Raw genomic sequence first — 19,885 nt, 5'->3', positions numbered from 1 at the left:
GTGTGTAATGATCAAATCAGGGTAATTAGCATTTCCATCTTAAATATTTGTCATATCTTTGTGTTGGGAGCATTCAACTTCCTTTTTTCTAATTCTTTTAATAAATTATCATAGACTATCATTACTCTGCTGTGCTATAAAACATAAGAACCTATTGCTCCTAGCTAACTATATTTTGATACCATTATCCAACCTCCTTCGATTCCAACTTTCCCTTCCCTTTTCTGGCCTCTAGTGACCACTATTCTACTCTCTTCCAAGAGAGTATATGTATTTTAGTTTCTACCTATGCGTGAGATTGTACAGTACTTGTCTTTTTGTATCTGTCTTATTTTACTTAATATAATGTCCTTTAGTTGCATGTACATTGCCATAGATGTCAGATTTCATTCTTTTTTAATGGCCAAATAATAATCCATTCCGTATATGTCACATTTTCTTTATCTAAGACATTTATTTTGTTTTTTATATTTTGCAGGGCTGGGGATTAAACTCTGGGCCTCACACACACGCACTAGGCATGTGCTCTATTACTGAGCTATAGTTCAAGCTCAGAATTAATATATGTATGTATGTATGTATATGTGTGGTACTGGAAATTGAACCCAGACCCTTTGGCATGCTAGGCAAATACTCTGTTACTGAGCTAACATGCCTAGTCCCTTGGGATTTATTTTTTAGAAGTTTCTCTGGTGATTCTGAGGCACCATTTGGTTCAAATATCAGTGGTCCCATCTAAGTCTCCATTTGTTACAAATTATCAGACCCAAGAGATGTATAGTGAGTTTACCAAGATCTTCAGAGTATTAATTGTATAAATAAAACTCTCATCCATTGGTCTTTCAAATGAACATGATATAATTTAGGTCATTTTTCATATGGTTTTCTTAGCATTTTTAGGACTTAAATAATTTTAAGATTCAGTTATAGGTAATTAGATCATCACAATACATATTAAACCATAAGCAACTGAAAATTGTGTTTACTATGTTTATTTTCTGAATTTGATTCATAGTCAAGTTTTTACAATACTTAATATTTGAAATAAAATTATTTTCTACATTTCATTGAATAATTTTGCATATTTAGGAAGATGAACCACAAGAAGATGCTAAAGAATTACAGCAAGGTAAACCATATCATTGGAGAGACTGGTCAATCATTAGGGGAAGGGACTGCTTATATATTTGGAGTGATGCAGCAGCCTTGGAATTGTCTAATGGCAGTAATGGATGGTTCAGATTTATCTTGGATGGAAAACTTGCTACCATGTATTCAAGTGGTAGTCCTGAAGGTGGATCGGATAGTTCAGGTAATATTTTGTTTCAGTTAAAATACTTTTTTAGCTTCTACAATTTATTTTTCTGTTTATATTTTTGATACTATTATCAGAGGAGTAAGCACGTTCTAGATGATCATGTGGTCAATTTCTTTAATAATAGCAGAAAAATTATACAAGTAAGTATTTCATAAATACCTTCTGTTTTGTTTCATTTTGCTTTTGCAGTATTGGGAATCGAACCCAGGGCCTTTTATTTTTCAGGCAAGAGCTCTATCGCTATGCTAATTGAACAGCATTATAGCTACTTATAATCTTTTCAGTCTTTAGATAAATCTGTCTTTTGTCATGTGGTGGTAAATAGCATGGGTTTATTGCTTTTTCAAGTTATATCTTTTCTCAGAAGGTTCACCTTTTTTAAAAATTACACCTATAAGATTGCTTTTATGCTTAAACCTAAGTAGATCAAACCAGTGAGAGGATTCCAGAGGAATCTATGCTAATTTTTCTTTTATAAAATTGACATTCAAATAGGTAGTTTCTATTTATTTTTGAACATGGAATAGTCTAAAGGAATGAGGTTTTAAATTAAGTATTTTGTCTTTGTAGAAAGCAGAAGTGAATTCTTAGAGAAGTTACAAAGAGCCCGAGGCCAAGTAAAGCCATCTACTTCAAGTCAACCTATACTCTCAGCACCAGGACCCACTAAACTTACTGTAGGGAATTGGTCATTAACATGCTTGAAAGAAGGAGAAATTGCTATTCATAACTCAGATGGTCAGCAAGCTACAATATTGAAAGAAGATTTACCTGGTTTTGTATTTGAATCTAATAGAGGAACCAAGCATTCATTTACTGCAGAAACTTCTTTGGGTAAGTATGTAGCTAAGTTTAGCAGGTAAGAATAAATGAATATGTAAAATTGCAATGAAGTATGTTATGTGAATTGTTCTTTTGTTGTCCCACTCCTAAGGTTCAGAATTTGTGACTGGCTGGACTGGCAAAAGAGGCAGAAAACTGAAATCCAAGTTAGAAAAAACAAAGCAAAAGGTATATTTATGAAATGTGCTTTTTTTCTGTTTGATATTGAATTGAAAAATTTTCAGTGATAGCTTATAAGCATTGAAAACTTGAGCCAGCCAGATGCAGTGACACACTCCTGTAATCCCAGCAGCTCAGGAAGCTGAGACAGAAGGATTTAGAGTTCAAACTCAGTGTCAGCAATTTACCAAGGGTTAGGAATGTGGCTCCGTGATTAAGTGCCCCTGGGTTCAATCTCTGATACCAAAAAAACAGAAAACAAAAACCTTGAGCCATATAACATAAGCTTTTCAAATATGACATTTTTAGTTTTCTATTTTTCTTTGCTCATTATTTTTTATAAAATACTCTTTATACTTACTCTAAATACCAACATTAAAACTGAGGCAAAGCCAGGAATTAACGAGAAAAAGAATTAAATTATTTAATATTTCTGATTAAATATCACAAACTTTTTTTTTGATAGTACAGGGGATCAAACAGGCTTTTTTAAAAAATATTTTTTGGTTGTCAATAGATCTTTTGTTTATTTGTTGATATGAATGCTGAGGGTCAAACCCAGGGCCTCACACATGACAGGCAAGTTCTCTACCACTGAGCCACAACTCCAGCCTTTCCCCGTTTTGAATAACATTATTTTAATGATATTTTGACAATTTTCATACTACCCAAAGTGATTTATACATTATAGGCAAAAATAGAAAGAAAAAAAATGAAATGGATAAGGAACCTCAAAAGACCTCAGATGGCCAACTGAATGTTTTTTATTTAAAAAAATTTTTTTATTCTTTTTAGTTACACATGACAGTAGAATGTATTTTGATATATCATACATAAATGGAGTATAACTTTCCATTCTTATGGTTGTACATGATGTGGAGTTAACTGGTCATGTATGAACATAGGAACTTTATGTTATGTCCTATTCATTCTACTATCTTTCCCATTCCCATCCCCACCCCACCCCCAGCCCATTTCAGTGAACTTCTACTCTCCCACCCCCACCCTGCCTATTGTGAATCATCATCTACATATCAGAGAGAACATTTGGCCTTTGTTTTTTTGGGATTGGTTTATTTCACTTAGCATGATAGTCTCCAGTTGTATCCATTTACTGGCAAATGCCATAATTTTATTCTTGTTTATGGCTGAGTAATATTGCATTGAAATACAAGGCTTTTTGTATGCTGGGCAAGTGCTCTATCAGTGAACTACATCCACAACCAAACCCTTTAAATTCATACTGAGATTATTAATGATGATAATAGTTTTAGTGACACATTGGGATTAAAAATGATCATTATAGTTTATAATCTGATTTTGTACTTCTTGATAATGCAACTTAACTGCTTGGCTCTAAATTGAGATCATTTTGGTGCTCAGTTTATTGGCTATCTTAGGTAAAATCACTATATTAAAAAGATATCAGGGCAGAGGGTGTAAATTCAGTAGAGTGCTTGCCTAGCCATGTGCAAGGCCCTGTTCCTACTACTGGTGTTGGGGGGGGCAAGATATAGGGAATACTCTCCATTTGCATTATTGAGTTCAGAATCATAGTATTTTTAAATTCTATTCATCAGAAATGCATTGTTCTTTTAAATGGCCAGCAAAATTCCGTCTTTATTATATTAGTTGTTCTGCATTTTTTATTTTTTAAAAATATAATTAACATAATCCCATAGATTAAACATTTTCAAGTTACAAATGTTTATTTTACCTTATAATGGTAATATAAAATAGTGTTTAAGTTTATATGCAAAGAATGCTTATAACTATTCTCATTATTGGAGAGTACTTGTGATTAATGCATTTGATTTGGAGAACTTTTATATAGAGGGCCACAGGAGGAGCTCATGTCTTTAATTCCTTTTGTTACTGTGTTGGGTTATATCCTGAGGCTATTTTCTGATGCTAGACTTCGGGAAGAACAGCTTCAGTTTTTTTTTTTTTTTTCCTTATGAGTATATGTTTGCCCTTTATAGTTATGTAATTTTGGGGTTGCTCCTGTGGTTTTTTTTTTTTGAGTTTAAGGCCAGAGATTACTTAGAATATGTTGAAGACATTTGAGAAAGAAATTTAATACTATTTAAGATGGTCTTAGATATTTAAAGGAATTTGAACTAAGTATAGTTGTTATTATTCACAGAGGCTTTATCAAGTGATGCATATGTAACCTTGTTTTATGTTTGTTTATGTTTAAAGATACCTTATTTAATGATTTAATGTGTATGGTTGATTTGTTAACATTGAATTGGCCAACAGCATCATCATACCAGAATAAAACTTTTTTTTTTTTTTTTTTAGTAGCACAGTTTTTATTCTGTAAGATTCATCACAGGGCTGGGGATGTGGCTCAAATGGTAGCACGCTCGCCTACAATGAGTGAGTCACTGGGTTCGATTCTCAGCACCATATAAAAATAAAATAAAGATATTATGCCTACCTAAAACTAAAAATTAAATATTTTTAAAAAAATATTCATCACAGTGTTAACAACTGGACAGTACTTCTGCACTGTGTTTTGAGTGGGCATATAAAACAGTGAAATTACAAAAAAAAAAAAGAAAAAAAATGTGAAAAAGAAGACACTGAATAGACTGAAAAGAATATTTATTTACAGTATGAGAGCTGAAATCATTATATCACCTTCTTTGAACTGAATTGGGAACATGCATATTGGGCAACTCAAATTTTTGCTAAGTAGTGCATGTCTATAAGTGATCATGAAAACATTAGAAACTTTGATTTGAGACTACACATTTATTGAATAATCAAATTTGTAAATATGAATCCTTGAACAATGATAAAACTTTTTAAAACTGACACTTATCTCAGGGGTTAGTATAGATTGAGTAGCTCTTATTTGAAGTGCTTGAAACCAGAAGTGCTTCAGATTTTGGATTTTTTTGGGATTTGGAACATTCTCATATTCATGAGCTATCTTGAGGATGATACCTATGTGTAAACAAAATTTGCACTTTCCCAATACTACCAAAAACCCCCCACCAACCTGATTTGTATTTCATGTACGTTGCCTGAAGGTAATTTTATATAATATTTTAAAATAATTTTATATGTGAAATAAAGTTTTATGGTGTGTAATTTTCTGCTTATGACATCATATTGGTGCTCAAAATTTCAGATTTTGGATTTTAGGAATAGTAATGTTTAACCTTTGTGTTGAGGATTATTGATTGTTTTTTTGTGTGTGCTGGAGATCAAATCCAGGATCTTGTGCTTTCTAGGCAAGCGTACTATCAATGAGCCATGTATCTTCTGTCCTATACTTTCTTGATTTGAATTGAAATGAGCAGTAGTTGGTTGGCTGTTCTTTTATGTATTAGTAAGTTTCAAAATATACTATTTTAGCTGTTAGTTTTAACCTCAAGTTTACTTTTTTTTTTTTTAATTTTAACTAAAATTAAAGGTCAATGGACCTTTATTTTGCTTATTTATATGCTGTGTTGAGAATTGAACCCAGTGTCTCACACATGCTAGGTAAGCACTCTACCACTGCGCTACAATTCCAGTCCCCAGGTTTACATATTAATGCTCTTTTATAAAGGAATAGTTTCTTTGAAGTTGTCCAATAACCAGAAGTTGCTATCTATAAATTCTGAAGGACATACATAGTAGAAAGGTATTATGTACTTTAGGAAGACGTTCTTTTTTTTTATTATTATTAGTTGTTCAAAACATTACAAAGCTCTTGACATATCATATTTCATACATTTGATTCAAGCAGATTATGAACTCCCATTTTTACCCCGTATACATATTGCAGATTCACATCGGTTCCACATCCACTTTTTTATATACTGCCATACTAGTGTCTGTTGTATTCTGCTGCCCTTCCTATCCTCTACTATCCCCCCTCCCTTCCCCTCCCCTCTCCTCCCATCTTCTCTCTATACCCCATCTACTGTAATTCATTTCTCTCTCGTGTTTTTCATTTCTCTCTCATGTTTTTTTTCCCCTTTCCCCTCACTTCCTCTTATATGTAATTTTGTATAACAGTGAAGGTCTCCTTCCTTTACCATGCAGTTTCCCTTCTCTCTCTCTTTCCCTCCCCCCCTTGACCCTGTTTAATGGTGATCTTCTTCTCATGCTCTTCCTCCTTATTCTGTACTTAGTTGTTCTCCTTATATTGAAGATGACATTTGGCATTTGTTTTTTAGGGATTGGCTAGCTTCACTTAGCATAATCTGCTCTAGTGCCATCCATTTCCCTGCAAATTCCATGATTTTGTCATTTTTTAGTGCAGAGTAAATACTCCATTGTGTATAAATGCCACATTTTTTTTTATCCATTTATCTATTGAAGGACATCTAGGTTGGTTCCACAGTCTAGCTCTTGTGAATTGTGCTGCTATGGACATCGATGTAGCAGTATCCCTATAGTGCACTCTTTTAAAGTCTTCAGGGAATAGTCCAAGAAGGGCAATAGCTGGGTCAAGTGGTGGTTCCATTCCCAGCTTTCCCAGGAATCTCCATACTGCTTTCCAAATTGGCCGCACCAATTTGAGTCCCACCAGCAATGTACAAGTGTACCCTTTTCCCCACATTCTCGCCAGCACTTGATGTTGTTTGACTTCATAATGGCTGCCAATCTTACTGGAGTGAGATGGTATCTTAGGGTAGTTTTGATTTGCATTTCTCTGACTGCTAGAGATGGTGAGCATTTTTTCATGTACTTGTTGATTGATTGTATGTCCTCCTCTGAGGTTCTTTATCTTTTGTGTTGCATTAGAGATATATTGAGTTAGTTTGTGATTAAAATATAATCACCTAAACCATAAATTTACATTATTTGAGCATATATTTGTAAATAGTGTCATTTACTCAGTTTTGTCAAATTTAAATTTAGGACATATGGATTGTTCTCTCAAATAACTTTTTTTTTTTTTTTTTTTTAGAGAGTGAGAGAGGAGAGAGAGAGAGAGAGAGAGAGAGAGAGAGAGAGAGAATTTTTTAATATTTATTTTTCAGTTATAGGCGGACACAACATCTTTGTACGTGGTGCTGAGAATCGAACCCGGGCCGCACGCATGCCAGGCGAGCGTGCTACCACTTGAGCCACATCCCCAGCCCTCAAATAACTTTATTTTGACTTAAATAACAGTTGATTAGTGCTCAAATTGACAGTAACATTTTTTTTCTCATGATGAAATATATAAATTTATGAGTGCCAAGTATATATTATGTGTGAATAATTTTAAAAAACTTAAGGTATGTACCTTAATGTTGAAAGGGTCAACTTTGGTTGATGGAGTTTAATTTTCCCCTTTTCAGGGCTTATTTGTACTTGGTTTGTTGTTTTGGTTACCAGGAATGCTTAACCACTGAGCAGCATTCCCAATTCTTTTTTACTTTTTATTTTGAGACAAGGTCTTGCAAAGTTGCTGAGGCTGGCTTTGAACTTGTGATTCTCTTGTCTTAGCCTCCTGAACCTCTGGGATTAACAGTGTGTGCCACTATGCCTGGCCTTATTTGTATTTTCTAATTGGTTCACCATAAGTTACTTTAATTATTTAAATAAAAGAGCAAAGTTAAATTTTTATAAATTATGTAAATTTATTTTAATAAGTACTCATTTGGCATATAACTGGAAAGTTTAAATAACCAAAATGTAAAAATATGAGTTATTTTAGTTAATATTTAAAATTTACTAAAGTTGCTTTATAACCATTGGAATACTAGACATGTATGAATAGAAGAGGTAATGTTTTTGGAAGTCATTATGGCACAAAAACTTTATTTCTAGCTGGACACATTGGTGCATGCCTGTGATCCTAGTGGTTTGGGAGGCTGAAACAAGAGGATCACAAATTTGAATTCAGCTTTAGCAAAAAATTTAGTGAGGCCCTAAACAACTTAGGGAGACCCTGTCTCAAAATGTAAATTAAAAAGGGCTGGGAATGTAGCTTAGTGATAATGTGGCCTTGGGTTCAAACCCCAGTTACTGCCCCTCCCCCACCAAAAGAAAAAGAAACCTTTCTTTCTTTCTTTTTTGGGTACTGGGGATTGAACTGAGGAAGGGCACTTGACCACTGAGCCAGATCACCAGCCCTATTTTACATTTTATTTAGAGACAGGGTCTCATTGAGTTGCTTATTAGTATCTTACTGTTGCTGAGGTTGGCTTTGAATTCAAGATTCCCCTGTCTCAGGCTCCTGACCTCCTGGGATTACAGGCGTGCTCCTCAGTGTCTGGCATCTTTCTTTCTTTCTTTGTTTTTTGTTTTGTTTTCTTTAATTGTTGTTTTGGTTTTTGTTGTGCTATTGATTCAAACTCAGGGCCTTGCTTATGCAAGGGAAGCACTCTACCACTTTAGTTACACCCTAGCTCCCAAATTTTGTTTCTCAAAGTTTTATACATACATGTGAAAAGAAAGAGTTGCAGAATTGCTAATTGCAATAAAAATTCACATTTGCTTTATTTTTGTAGGTACGAACTATGGCTCGAGATTTATATGATGACCACTTTAAAGCTGTTGAAAGCATGCCTCGTGGAGTAGTGGTAACACTCAGAAACATAGCAACTCAATTAGAATCATCTTGGGAGCTTCATACGAATAGACAAGTATGTCATCCTCTTGATTTTTATTACACACAGTGAATTTTATCTTAATTTTTTTCCTGCCACTATCCTTCATGTTGGGTGTTGAGTAAGGGTCAATAAATTATGATCCTCTAGCTAAACCTGGCCTGCCACCTGATTTTTCTTTGTGGTTTTGTGAATTAAGAATGGTTTTTCTGGGGCTGGGATTGTGGCTCAGTGGCAGAGCACTTGCGTAACATGCGTGAGACACTGTGTTTGATCCTCAGCCCTACATAAAAATAAACAAATAAAATAAAGGCATTCAATCTATCTACAACTACAAAAAAATTAACAAAAAAAAAGAATGGTTGTTCTATTTTTAAATTATTGAAGAATCAAAAGAAGAAAAATATTTCATGACACATGGAAACCAATCATTGTCCACAAAGTTTATTGACATAGTAATGTTCATTTGTTTTCATGTTTTCTGTGAATGCTTGGGTCTTACAATGGCATGTTCAATAATTTATTTACAGTGGGCCCTTTATTAAAAAGGCTACATTGACCTGTGATAGTCATAATTTGCTTTAATAATTGAACTTTTAATCTTATTTAATATCTAATTTATTTTCATGATAATTGGTGTTCTGATGAATTATTATTATCATTTTTTATGTGTAGGGTGGTTGGTGTTGAGAATGAACCCAGGATTTTTAATATGCTAAGCAAGGACTCTACCACTGAGCTATATCCCTGAACTATGATAAATTATTTTTTTAAAAAAAATTTTGGGGGAGGTGTTCACCAAATTTTTTTTTTCTTTTAGTGTATTGAAGGTGAGAACACTTGGCGAGATTTAATGAAGACAGCTTTAGAAAACCTAATTGTACTCTTGAAGGATGAAAACACAATTTCACCATATGAAATGTGTAGCAGTGGTTTAGTACAAGCACTTCTTACTGTTTTAAACAATGTAAGTTTATTTAGTGAACCAAAGTATAAAATATAGTATAGTTTTTATAGTCTAAAAATTTTTGTAACTATACTTCTGGTAGAATGATTTTATGTTGTTTTTCTATTAGATTTATAAACTGAGTAAATATTTCTAATTTCTTCAATATTTCTAATTTCTTCAAGTGTATTATCACTTTAAGCTAATTGCATCAAATTATTGAGTCAATTTTGATTTCTAAGTTCTCCAGTTTGTTCAGGATTTTTTGAATGAACCATTGAGTCTAAGATTTAACATTAATCACTATTCTGATTTCCTCACAAATTATGTAAAATAAAATAAGGTTTAGGTACCTAAACTATATGAATAAAATTAATTCATGAACAATGAAAGTTTAGGAAGTTTATGTGAATATTTGATAAGTATTTATTAATAACCTTATATAACTACATAGTTTACCTTGAACATTTATTTGTTTTGGTAATTTTTTCCCTGTATTTTAATGAAAGAAAAGATTTCTTCCTATTTCATTTCTACTGGCCATTTTAATTTCTTGTGTTATATGTATGTGATGATACACTTTAAACAATTTCATTGTTACTTCAGTGAGTCTTATAGTCCCTTCATAAATTTTTCTGTTTGCTCTGTGTTTCAATTTATTGAACTTACAGTGATTATACAGTGTTATTTAGTAATATCTACAAAATGGTTTTGAAGTACCAGTTTTCTTCTAACACTCATTAAATAATACTGTAAAAATGGAAAATTTTTATTCATGTAAAATTTGATAATACTTTGGATACTTTGGGAAACATTGATTTAGCAGTGAAATTGTTGACTACCTTATAACATTGAAAAAAAAAATCTATTATCCATGGCTGCTAGCTATACAGTGGAAAGAATTTTTTTTGAAAGATTAAATGATTAATGATTTCATTCAAATTGTATTGAGAATTTTTAATATAGTAATATTCATGTTTCCATGAGTTTTTGATAAATTTTAGTAAGTTTTTTTGTTGTTGTTCTTTGTCCTTTGATTTTCTTTAGAGCATGGATTTGGATATGAAACAAGATTGTAGTCAACTGGTAGAAAGAATAAATGTTTTCAAAACAGCCTTTAGTGAAAATGAAGATGACGAGAGGTAAAATCCATGAGCTGGGGGTTTAACTCAATGATCTAGATAATGTGCAAGAAAGCCTATTTAGGGGCTGGAAACGTAGCTCAGTAGTGGGAGTTGAAATTTGATCTCTGGCTATTTATTTGCTGTTACTAGATGATAATTTTTTTAAGGTATGGTAATAATATTTAAAAAAATTTTTTTTTGTAGGGATACATACTCAAAAATATTCAGGTGAAATGATATGATCTCTGTCATTTCTTCAAAATATATGGGAAGGAGAGAAATAGTTGCGGTGTAGATAGGCAGCAGTTGAGGATTTAGTTCAGTGGTTTGTCTCATACAGGCCAGATGTTGGGTTTGGTCCTTGGCCCTGGTGGAGAGAAACAGATTTGCTATTAGTAGCACATTGCTGAAGCTGGATTATGAGTTGATGAGGGTACATTATTACTATTTTGTGTGCTTTTGAATGTGATTGAATTTATTAAATGAAGTTCAGCTAGTTTAAAATTGACTTAAAAATATATTTTTGATCAGTACATATTATAACTTCATGGATGATAATTTATTGAAATACTGTTATTTAAACTATTGCAAATATTAAAACATACTAATCTTTTAAGTATAACTTTCTTTTACAACTTTATTGCTTTTTATTTATTTTTTATTATCTTTTTGGTGGGGAGAGGTACCAGGGATTGAATTCAGGGGCACTTGACCACTGAGCCACATCCCCAGCCCTATTTTGTATTTTATTTAGAGACAGGGTCTCACTAAGTTGCCTAGAGCCTCGCTTTTGCTGAGGTTGGCTTTGAACTTGCGATCCTCCTGTCTTAGCCTCCTGAGTCACTGGGATTACAGGTATGCGCCACTGTACCCAGGCAATATACTAGTCTTGATTAAAGCATCTTTTCACATAAATTGCTGAAGTGGTATTATTGTATTAAATCTTAGGGGTGGTTTTAAAAGTTTCTTGATCCAAATTTTCCAATTATTTTCCAGAAATGTTATGCCAAATTATACCTTTATAATGTGTGATAAAGTGTATGTTATGATACCCTTGACACCAAATATTTTCATTTTTAAAACTTCTTGGTGGGCACTGTGGTGCATGCCTATAATACCAGCAACTCTAGTGGCTGAGGCAGGAGAATTGCAAGATCAAAAACAGCCTTAGTAATTTAGGAAGGCCCTAAGCAACTTAGTGAGACTCTGTTTCAAAATAAAAAGGGACTGGGATGTGGCTCAGTGGTCAAGCATCCCTGATTTCAATTACCAATACCAAAAACAAGGAAAAAGAAAAAATTTGCTAGGCTTGGTGGTAAATGCCTATAATCCCAGCAGCTCAAGAGACTGAGTCAGGAGGATCACAAGTTTAAAGGCCGCCTCAGCAATTTAGTGAGACCCTATCTCAAAATGAAATATAAATAAGGGCTGGAGATGTGGCTCAGTGGTTAAGTACCTCTGGATTCATTCTCTGGTACCAAAAAAAGAAAACAAATTCTTTTGCTGGGTGTGTTGGCACATCCTGTAATCTCAGCTATTTGGAAGGCTAAGGCAGAAGAATTGAAAGTTTGAGGTTAGACTCAGAAATTTAATGAGACTGTCTCAAAATAAAACATAAAAGGGCTAGAGATGTAGCTCTGTGGTAAAGCACCCTGGGTTCAATCCCCAGTACTGTCAAAAAAGAAAAAAGAATACAAAAATGAAGAAACATAAAACTTTGTTGTTATTTTATAGAAATTACACTTCTTTTTGTACCCATGAAGAAAGCAGAGGACCTACTATTATAGATTATTGTAGTTTCTGCATGAACATTTTCATGCCTTTACATCAAAGTTCTTAACAATTATTTTTCTCTTCATAGTCGACCAGCAGTTGCATTAATTCGAAAGTTAATAGCTGTATTAGAATCAATTGAACGTCTACCTCTCCATTTGTACGACACACCAGGATCCACATATAACCTCCAGGTAACCACGGAAATGTTGTTGCTAATATAGGTGAATGTATTTGGGAAGAGCAATATGTTTTCTTTTTTTAGAAAAACTTCCATATTGTATAAAGTAAGAAGGTTTTAATTCAAATGCCATTTGATTATTCTTTTTAATGACTCAATATACTGGATTTTTAAATTTGATTGAATTACTGTGGAATTTAGTATTATAAGTAATATACTTGATTGATCAATTGTAAGTAGGGATAGGTAGTTTATCAGTGGAAAAAGCAGATTTAAAAAGTTCTTATTCTAGAATTATGTGTTGCATCCTGTTTTATTCCATTTGAGCTGGTATAACAAAAATACCTTAGAGTAGTAATTTACAAACAACAGAAACTTAATGCTGACAATTCTGGGTGCTGGTAAGTCCTAGAGTAAGGCACTATCATATTTGGTATCTGGTGAAGACTTAGGTAAGTCTTCATGTGCAAAAAGGGATGAACAAGTTTCCTTGCCCTTCTTTTATTTTATTTATTCATTTATTTTTGAGGTAGTAGGGATTGAGTCCAGGGACACACTACTATTAAGCTATAACCCAGCACTTTTATTTATTTAGGATCTCACTGAGTTGCCCAGGCTGGTGTAAAATTTGTGATCCTCCTTCCTCAACCTTCACCAGTCTCTGGGGTCACAGATATGTGCCACTAATTTTGCCTTACTTTTTATTTTAATTTGCCCTGTTGGGGATCAAACCTCAGGATGCTTTTACCACTGATCTGCACCCCACCCAGCCCTGTTTATTTTAAGACATGGTCTTATTAAATTGTTGAGGTTGGCCATGAACTTTTTATCCTCCTACCTCAGCCTCCCTAGTTACCGGGAGTACAGACATAATGCTAACACAACTGGCTGGGGCCTCTTTTTATTAAGGGTGCTAATCTTATTTCTTAGAGCTCTACCTTCATGACTTAATCACCTTCCAAAGAACCCACCTCCTAATACTACTACATTGGGTATTAAGTGTAGCTTTAATAAGTGACTAAGGATTTATATATGTCAAAGCAGTGCCTACTCAAAGCAAACAAAACTTGCCTATACTAGAATCCAGCACTAAAAGGCTTATCCAGCAAATTATACTATTCTTGTTGTACCTGACTATAGTATTTAAAAAGACATAGAGGGCTACTTTGTGTTTTGTTTAGACAGAGTAATAGGAACAAGGAGACTGTTTGATCCATCCTTCTTAGACTTGGTAAGTGAATGAGCTGATGAATAGTCCCAGAGACTGGAAATTTAACCCATTATATAGTCATACGAACACGATCATCTTGTATTATATACTTTTCATTTTAGGAGATTTGATCTAAAGGCAGGAAGGCCAGGAATGTGCCCTCTGGTAATTTTGCAGTCTGAAATACTATTAAAATACACATGTAAATATTTAATAATGTTCATAGTAATTAGTTCAGATTTATACAGAAACACAACTACCTAAAATTGCTAGTTCTATCCTTGTTGCTTGTGTATTGGATTAAAATCTATCTTGCATCTTAAAGATTATTAGCCTTAGATAATGTAGTATATTCTATCTTTAAAGGAATAAGCTAGTTAGTTACTTTACAGAAACTTTCCTGGAAAATTGCAAGTTATAAGTTAGAGATTTAATATTTTTATTAAAGTGTTTTATAATAATTTTACTTAAACTCTTGTATTATATACTTGTTGTTTAGAAATTCTGGCAAGTTTACTTTGTTTTTTTCTCAACAGCCAATATCATTTATTCAGTGATCATTTAAAAAAAACAATTATCAGAAAATAGACATTATTCATCAATCTCTTTGTTATGGCTAGATTTTATAAATCTCAGTTGCTGTAGTCATGTAGCATGGGTTATTTTTACACTTCTAAGAAAAAAAAGGTATTTTTCTGAAGAATTTTGATAATTTCTGTGTAGATACTTACAAGAAGATTACGATTTCGGTTGGAACGTGCACCTGGTGAAACTTCATTGATAGATCGGACTGGCAGAATGTTGAAGATGGAACCCTTAGCTACAGTTGAATCTCTAGAACAATATCTCCTAAAAATGGTGAGCTTTTGTTCTGCAAGGATATGCTGAAATAAGCATTCTCTATTGTGGTTTAGCTTTTCAGAACAGTAGTTAAGGGATGTATGTATTAAATGATGTTATATAGTTTGACCCAGTAATTCCATTTTTTTTTTAGGAATTAGTTTTAAGAAAATAATCTTTTAAGCTAGGCATAATGTCACGTGCTTGTAATCCCACTGACTTGGGAAATTGCTCAACCTGGGCAACTTGGTGAGATACTATCTCAAAAAGTAAAAAGAGCTGTGGATGTAGCTCAGTGGTAGAGTGCTTGCCTAGCATGTGCAAGGCCCTGAGTTCCAAACCCCAGTATGACAAAAAATAAAAAATAATAATAATCTTGTGTACACTGTGAATGCCTTCTACATAAAGATGTTTGTTATATTAGTTTGTAATATTGAAATAGTGAATACAGTCTTAATGCCCATCAATAAAAAATCAAGTGTGTAATTATTTCTTTAAAAATTAAAAAAATTATTTTAACAGGTAATTGATAATTATTTCTAACAATTTTAATATTATATGGCTATTAAAATTTTTGATGATTAAAAATAATTGAAAAGTGCTTTTGTATGCTATCATCAATATCTTTTATTCATTGAAATAGATAAAAGAAATACTGCGATATTAAGTAGTGGGGTGCCTCTATTTTTTTATATATGGTATTTAGTATTTATGTTGGTATGTATGTATTGGTGCTGGCAATTATTTTTCCATTATTTTAAAATGACCATTTTTTGGTTTTAAATTAATTATTTTTTTCCATATTTTTACCAGTGTATTATAATTAAACATAATGGTGGTGTTTGTTACATATTCTTACACGCACACTATATAAAATGAACATTTGTTATATTAAAATAAATATAATAACAACAACAACAACAACTTGGAAATTTCATTATTAAGGTGAATGTCTTCCATATTTTGCTTGGTTTAGGTAGCAAAGCAGTGGTATGATTTTGACCGATCTTCATTTGTTTTTGTTCGAAAATTAAGAGAAGGGCAAAATTTTATATTTCGGCACCAGCATGATTTTGATGAGAATGGAATCATTTACTGGATTGGGACAAATGCAAAGTAAGTTATTTGTTTTAAACTAGTCTGGCAGTATTCACCTGAAAAGAAGTCTGGATAGTCAAATAAAATTTGAGTATCCTGCAGTTTAAGGAATTTTTTTCTTGCTGATTAAATTTAAGATTATCTAAATTACTTCTTATGAAGAAAAAAAGTCTTAAGTTGCTAATTGAAGAATTTAACTAGTACAATTTTATATTTAAAAGCTAATGAAAAAATGCAGAAATGTTAATTTCTAATTTTTCTTTATTTTTCTGTAGAACTGCATATGAATGGGTAAATCCAGCTGCTTATGGACTTGTAGTAGTAACATCTTCAGAAGGAAGAAATCTACCTTATGGTCGCTTGGAAGACATATTAAGTCGTGATAATTCAGCTTTAAATTGTCATAGTAATGATGATAAGAATGCCTGGTTTGCCATAGATCTGGGTCTCTGGGTAATACCATCAGCATATACTCTTCGTCATGCTCGTGGTTATGGAAGATCTGCCCTGAGAAATTGGGTTTTCCAGGTATCCAAAGATGGACAGAACTGGACTTCTTTGTATACCCATGTTGATGACTGCAGTCTCAATGAACCAGGGTTAGTTGAGGAGTCTTTGCAAATTGGAAAACTCAGTAAAAAGCTTTGTTTATTTTTATAGTTGTGTACTCTAGAGTTCTCTTTGTGAAATAATGAAGCAAGATTTTCTTTTTGTAAACAAAATCACTTGATCTGTACTTAGGCATTAAAGCTTTGAAGTATTGGAAACTTTGTCAAAAAGTTTAGGTTAAAGATTAGTAAAAAGCTGAGCATATTTATTTTAAAATTTTATATGTATGTGTGTGTTTAGCACATGAGTAGAAACAGCAAAAAAATGGGATTAGTTTTCTGTAAACTCTCCATATAGTCACATTGTACACACAAATATTCAACAAATTAACAGTGGCTTTTATTTCAAAGAAATTTGTTCTATTATGTTTTGCTTATTTATTTGTGGTACTGGGAATTAAATCCAGAGCTTTGCATATGCTAGGTAGGCACTCTGCCACTGATAAATATCCCCAGTTTTAATATAAGTTTTTTAAATATAAGTTTTACTTATACATTATGTCACATTCAAGGGTCATTACTAGAATATGGGGTTATATTTCTTGCTGTGTTTGACATATTATGAAAAGAGCTTCTTGTCATTAGGATTAATAGGTAATATTTCCTATCTTTTTAAGCTTTGGAGTTAAAAATTTTAAATATATTATTTAAAACTTAGCAGGAATTAAGGAACTTTTTTAATCATAAAAGCTTATTTCTTTTCCTTGTAAGCTTTGTTTTATATTTAGATATCAATTGAATCTTTTAGTGTTATGAGTGAAATTAATAATATACTTTTTTGGGGGGTTTGGGTACCAGGGGCCCTTAACTACTGAGCCACATCTCTATCCCTTTTTGTTTTTTATTTTGAGATAGGGTCTTGCTAAGTTGTTTAGGACCTTGCTAAATTACTGAGGCTGACTTAAACTTGCAGTTCTCCTGTCACAGCTTCCAGAGTCACAGCAATTATAGGCATGTTCCACCATGCCCAGCTAATGATATACATTTAAACATTTCATTTTTAATGTGTCTTGACCCTTTTCCCCCATTGTTTTCTTGATTCTTGTAATGAATTGCTTAAAGAAGATGAAAGTTTGTTTTTCCTAAAGCTCTCTATTATGGAAGAAATCTTCCCAGCATTTTTCTTTTTTATCTGTGTGAAACATCTTTTTTATCTGTTTAAAAACATTTTTCTCTAACACATTTATAGGTCAACTGCAACTTGGCCTCTTGATCCACCAAAGGATGAAAAGCAAGGATGGAGACATGTTAGAATCAAACAAATGGGCAAGAATGCTAGTGGACAAACGCACTACCTCTCCCTATCGGGATTTGAAGTTTATGGCACTGTAAATGGAGTATGTGAAGATCAGCTAGGTAAATAGAGGATATGAGATTTTTTTTTAAATTTACTACAACAATTTATTTATAAAAAGTGATTTGGATTATATTTCTGAAATTTGTCCATTACAGGGAAAGCAGCTAAAGAAGCAGAAGCTAATCTTAGAAGGCAGAGACGTCTAGTACGCTCCCAAGTTCTGAAATACATGGTTCCAGGAGCTCGTGTTATCAGAGGCCTTGATTGGAAATGGCGTGATCAGGATGGCAGTCCACAGGGAGAAGGCACTGTCACAGGAGAACTACATAATGGTGAGTAGGTTTATAAATTGTATAAAAGTATCCGGACTATATAGAAAAACTGATAATGTTTTCACTTTAAAATTAGAAAAATGTTATGTAGAAATAAAAGAAATTTTAAAATTCTTGGGTTTTGGGGCTGGGGTTTTGGCTCAGCAGTGGAGTTCCTGCCTAGCGTGTGTAGGGCCCTGGGTTCAATCCTCAGCACCACATATAAATAAATAAAATAAAGGCATTGTGTCCAACTACACCTAAAAAATAAATATTTAAAAAAATAAATAAAATTATTGGGTTTTGACTAGAAACTGCTGTCATTTTAAAATGATTATCAAGCTTATCCTTTTTTTTTTTTTAATTAATTTTTCTCAAGTTTCCTTTGGGCTCAGCTCTAATTTCTTATGCTTAACAGGATTAATGTTTTTACTTATTTTTCAAGAAAGCATGGAACAGAAACAGCTTCTATTTTTTAGTAGATTGTGATTATTTCACAGTGCTGCTTGGTCTACCAGCTTTTGGGAGGAGAATTTAAACTTTTATGTTAAGTAGGGCTTACTGTGTAAATCAATTTCATTTTTAATCTTTGATGGTATAGATTTTAATCAAGTCCTTACCCACACAATAAATTGCTTGACTCTCAAAGCAACTACTGAGGCTGATTTTTTTATTTTTAGTTGTAGGTGGACAAAATACTTTTATTTATTCTTATGCCATGCTGAGGATCAAACCCAGTGCCTCATACATGGAGGCAAGTGCTCTACCACTGAGCTACAACCCCAACCCTGATTTTTTTTTTTTAATAACTCTAAGACTGATTTATTATATAATTTGCCAAAATAATTGTGGATTCATTTCTGTCAATTTTGCCTAATATTAAAATATAAAATGTTCATATTTTCAACTTCTACCAAAAATTTAAAGTGACAGTGCTTAGGAGAATAAAGTAACTTTTAATTTCATAATGTATTTGTGTTTTATGTAACAAAGTCATTTATTTAAATAAATCCTTTGATTTTTATTGCTTGTATGATTCTGAACCTTGAATTCATCAAATGAATTTATGTACCACAAAACCCTAATTGTAAATCATTATAATCAAAGCAGATTTGCAGTGAAGCAAAATTTATAGATACTAGTAATAGTTGAGATGACAATAGTACTGTTCAATTTAGAAATTTAAAATGTCATCGCTTTTAGGTATCTTAATTCTTAGAGTAAGTTTATATTCTGTTTCCCCTGAATTGTTTTGGCCTCAAAGGGTATGACTTAGTAAGAAGAGGCTAGTTAGGTACATGTGAATGCAGTTCATTTTTCTGTGGTTGCAGTCAGCTGAAATAACTGCATAAGAAAATATGAAAAAGAAAATAAGAATCTTAGTTTCAGAATTTATTATTTAAGAAAGGCCTGTTCTTTGCTGATCTTACAAATGTAGAGATTCAGTTTTGGTTTAAAACCTTTATGTCCAAAAAGTTCTTAACTTTCAAATACTTGAACCAACCATTTCTAATAATGACTAGTCTTTGTCATTTTGGGCATAGGAAGAGTTGAGAGTTTCATACCTCTACATTTAGGTATAGTGTGTATCTCTCTTTATAGTTCTACTAACAGGTTTTAGGTCCCAGTTTA

At 32.7% G+C, this 19,885-nt stretch overlaps 1 protein-coding gene across 17 annotated transcripts in view; it reads left to right on the top strand.

Annotated features, from left to right (window-relative positions):
- Hectd1 (HECT domain E3 ubiquitin protein ligase 1) overlaps window positions 1-19,885 on the top strand; it is a 92,150-nt gene that overhangs the window by 45,477 nt on the left and 26,788 nt on the right. For all 17 annotated transcript variants that reach the window (XM_076850145.2, XM_076850136.2, XM_076850142.2 and 14 more), the window contains exons 13-24: window positions 1,090-1,312; window positions 1,889-2,152; window positions 2,253-2,329; window positions 8,767-8,901; window positions 9,686-9,832; window positions 10,859-10,953; window positions 12,797-12,902; window positions 14,823-14,957; window positions 15,916-16,055; window positions 16,313-16,636; window positions 17,835-18,001; window positions 18,098-18,274. In XM_076850145.2, coding sequence (XP_076706260.1) covers window positions 1,090-1,312; window positions 1,889-2,152; window positions 2,253-2,329; window positions 8,767-8,901; window positions 9,686-9,832; window positions 10,859-10,953; window positions 12,797-12,902; window positions 14,823-14,957; window positions 15,916-16,055; window positions 16,313-16,636; window positions 17,835-18,001; window positions 18,098-18,274 — 1,990 coding nt within the window. The remainder of the gene's footprint in view (window positions 1-1,089; window positions 1,313-1,888; window positions 2,153-2,252; window positions 2,330-8,766; window positions 8,902-9,685; window positions 9,833-10,858; window positions 10,954-12,796; window positions 12,903-14,822; window positions 14,958-15,915; window positions 16,056-16,312; window positions 16,637-17,834; window positions 18,002-18,097; window positions 18,275-19,885) is intronic.

The sequence above is a fragment of the Callospermophilus lateralis genome, chromosome 3 (genome assembly GCF_048772815.1).
Source record: "Callospermophilus lateralis isolate mCalLat2 chromosome 3, mCalLat2.hap1, whole genome shotgun sequence".
In the NCBI taxonomy this organism is placed as follows: domain Eukaryota; kingdom Metazoa; phylum Chordata; class Mammalia; order Rodentia; family Sciuridae; genus Callospermophilus; species Callospermophilus lateralis.
This window is presented reverse-complemented; position numbering and strand designations above follow the sequence as displayed.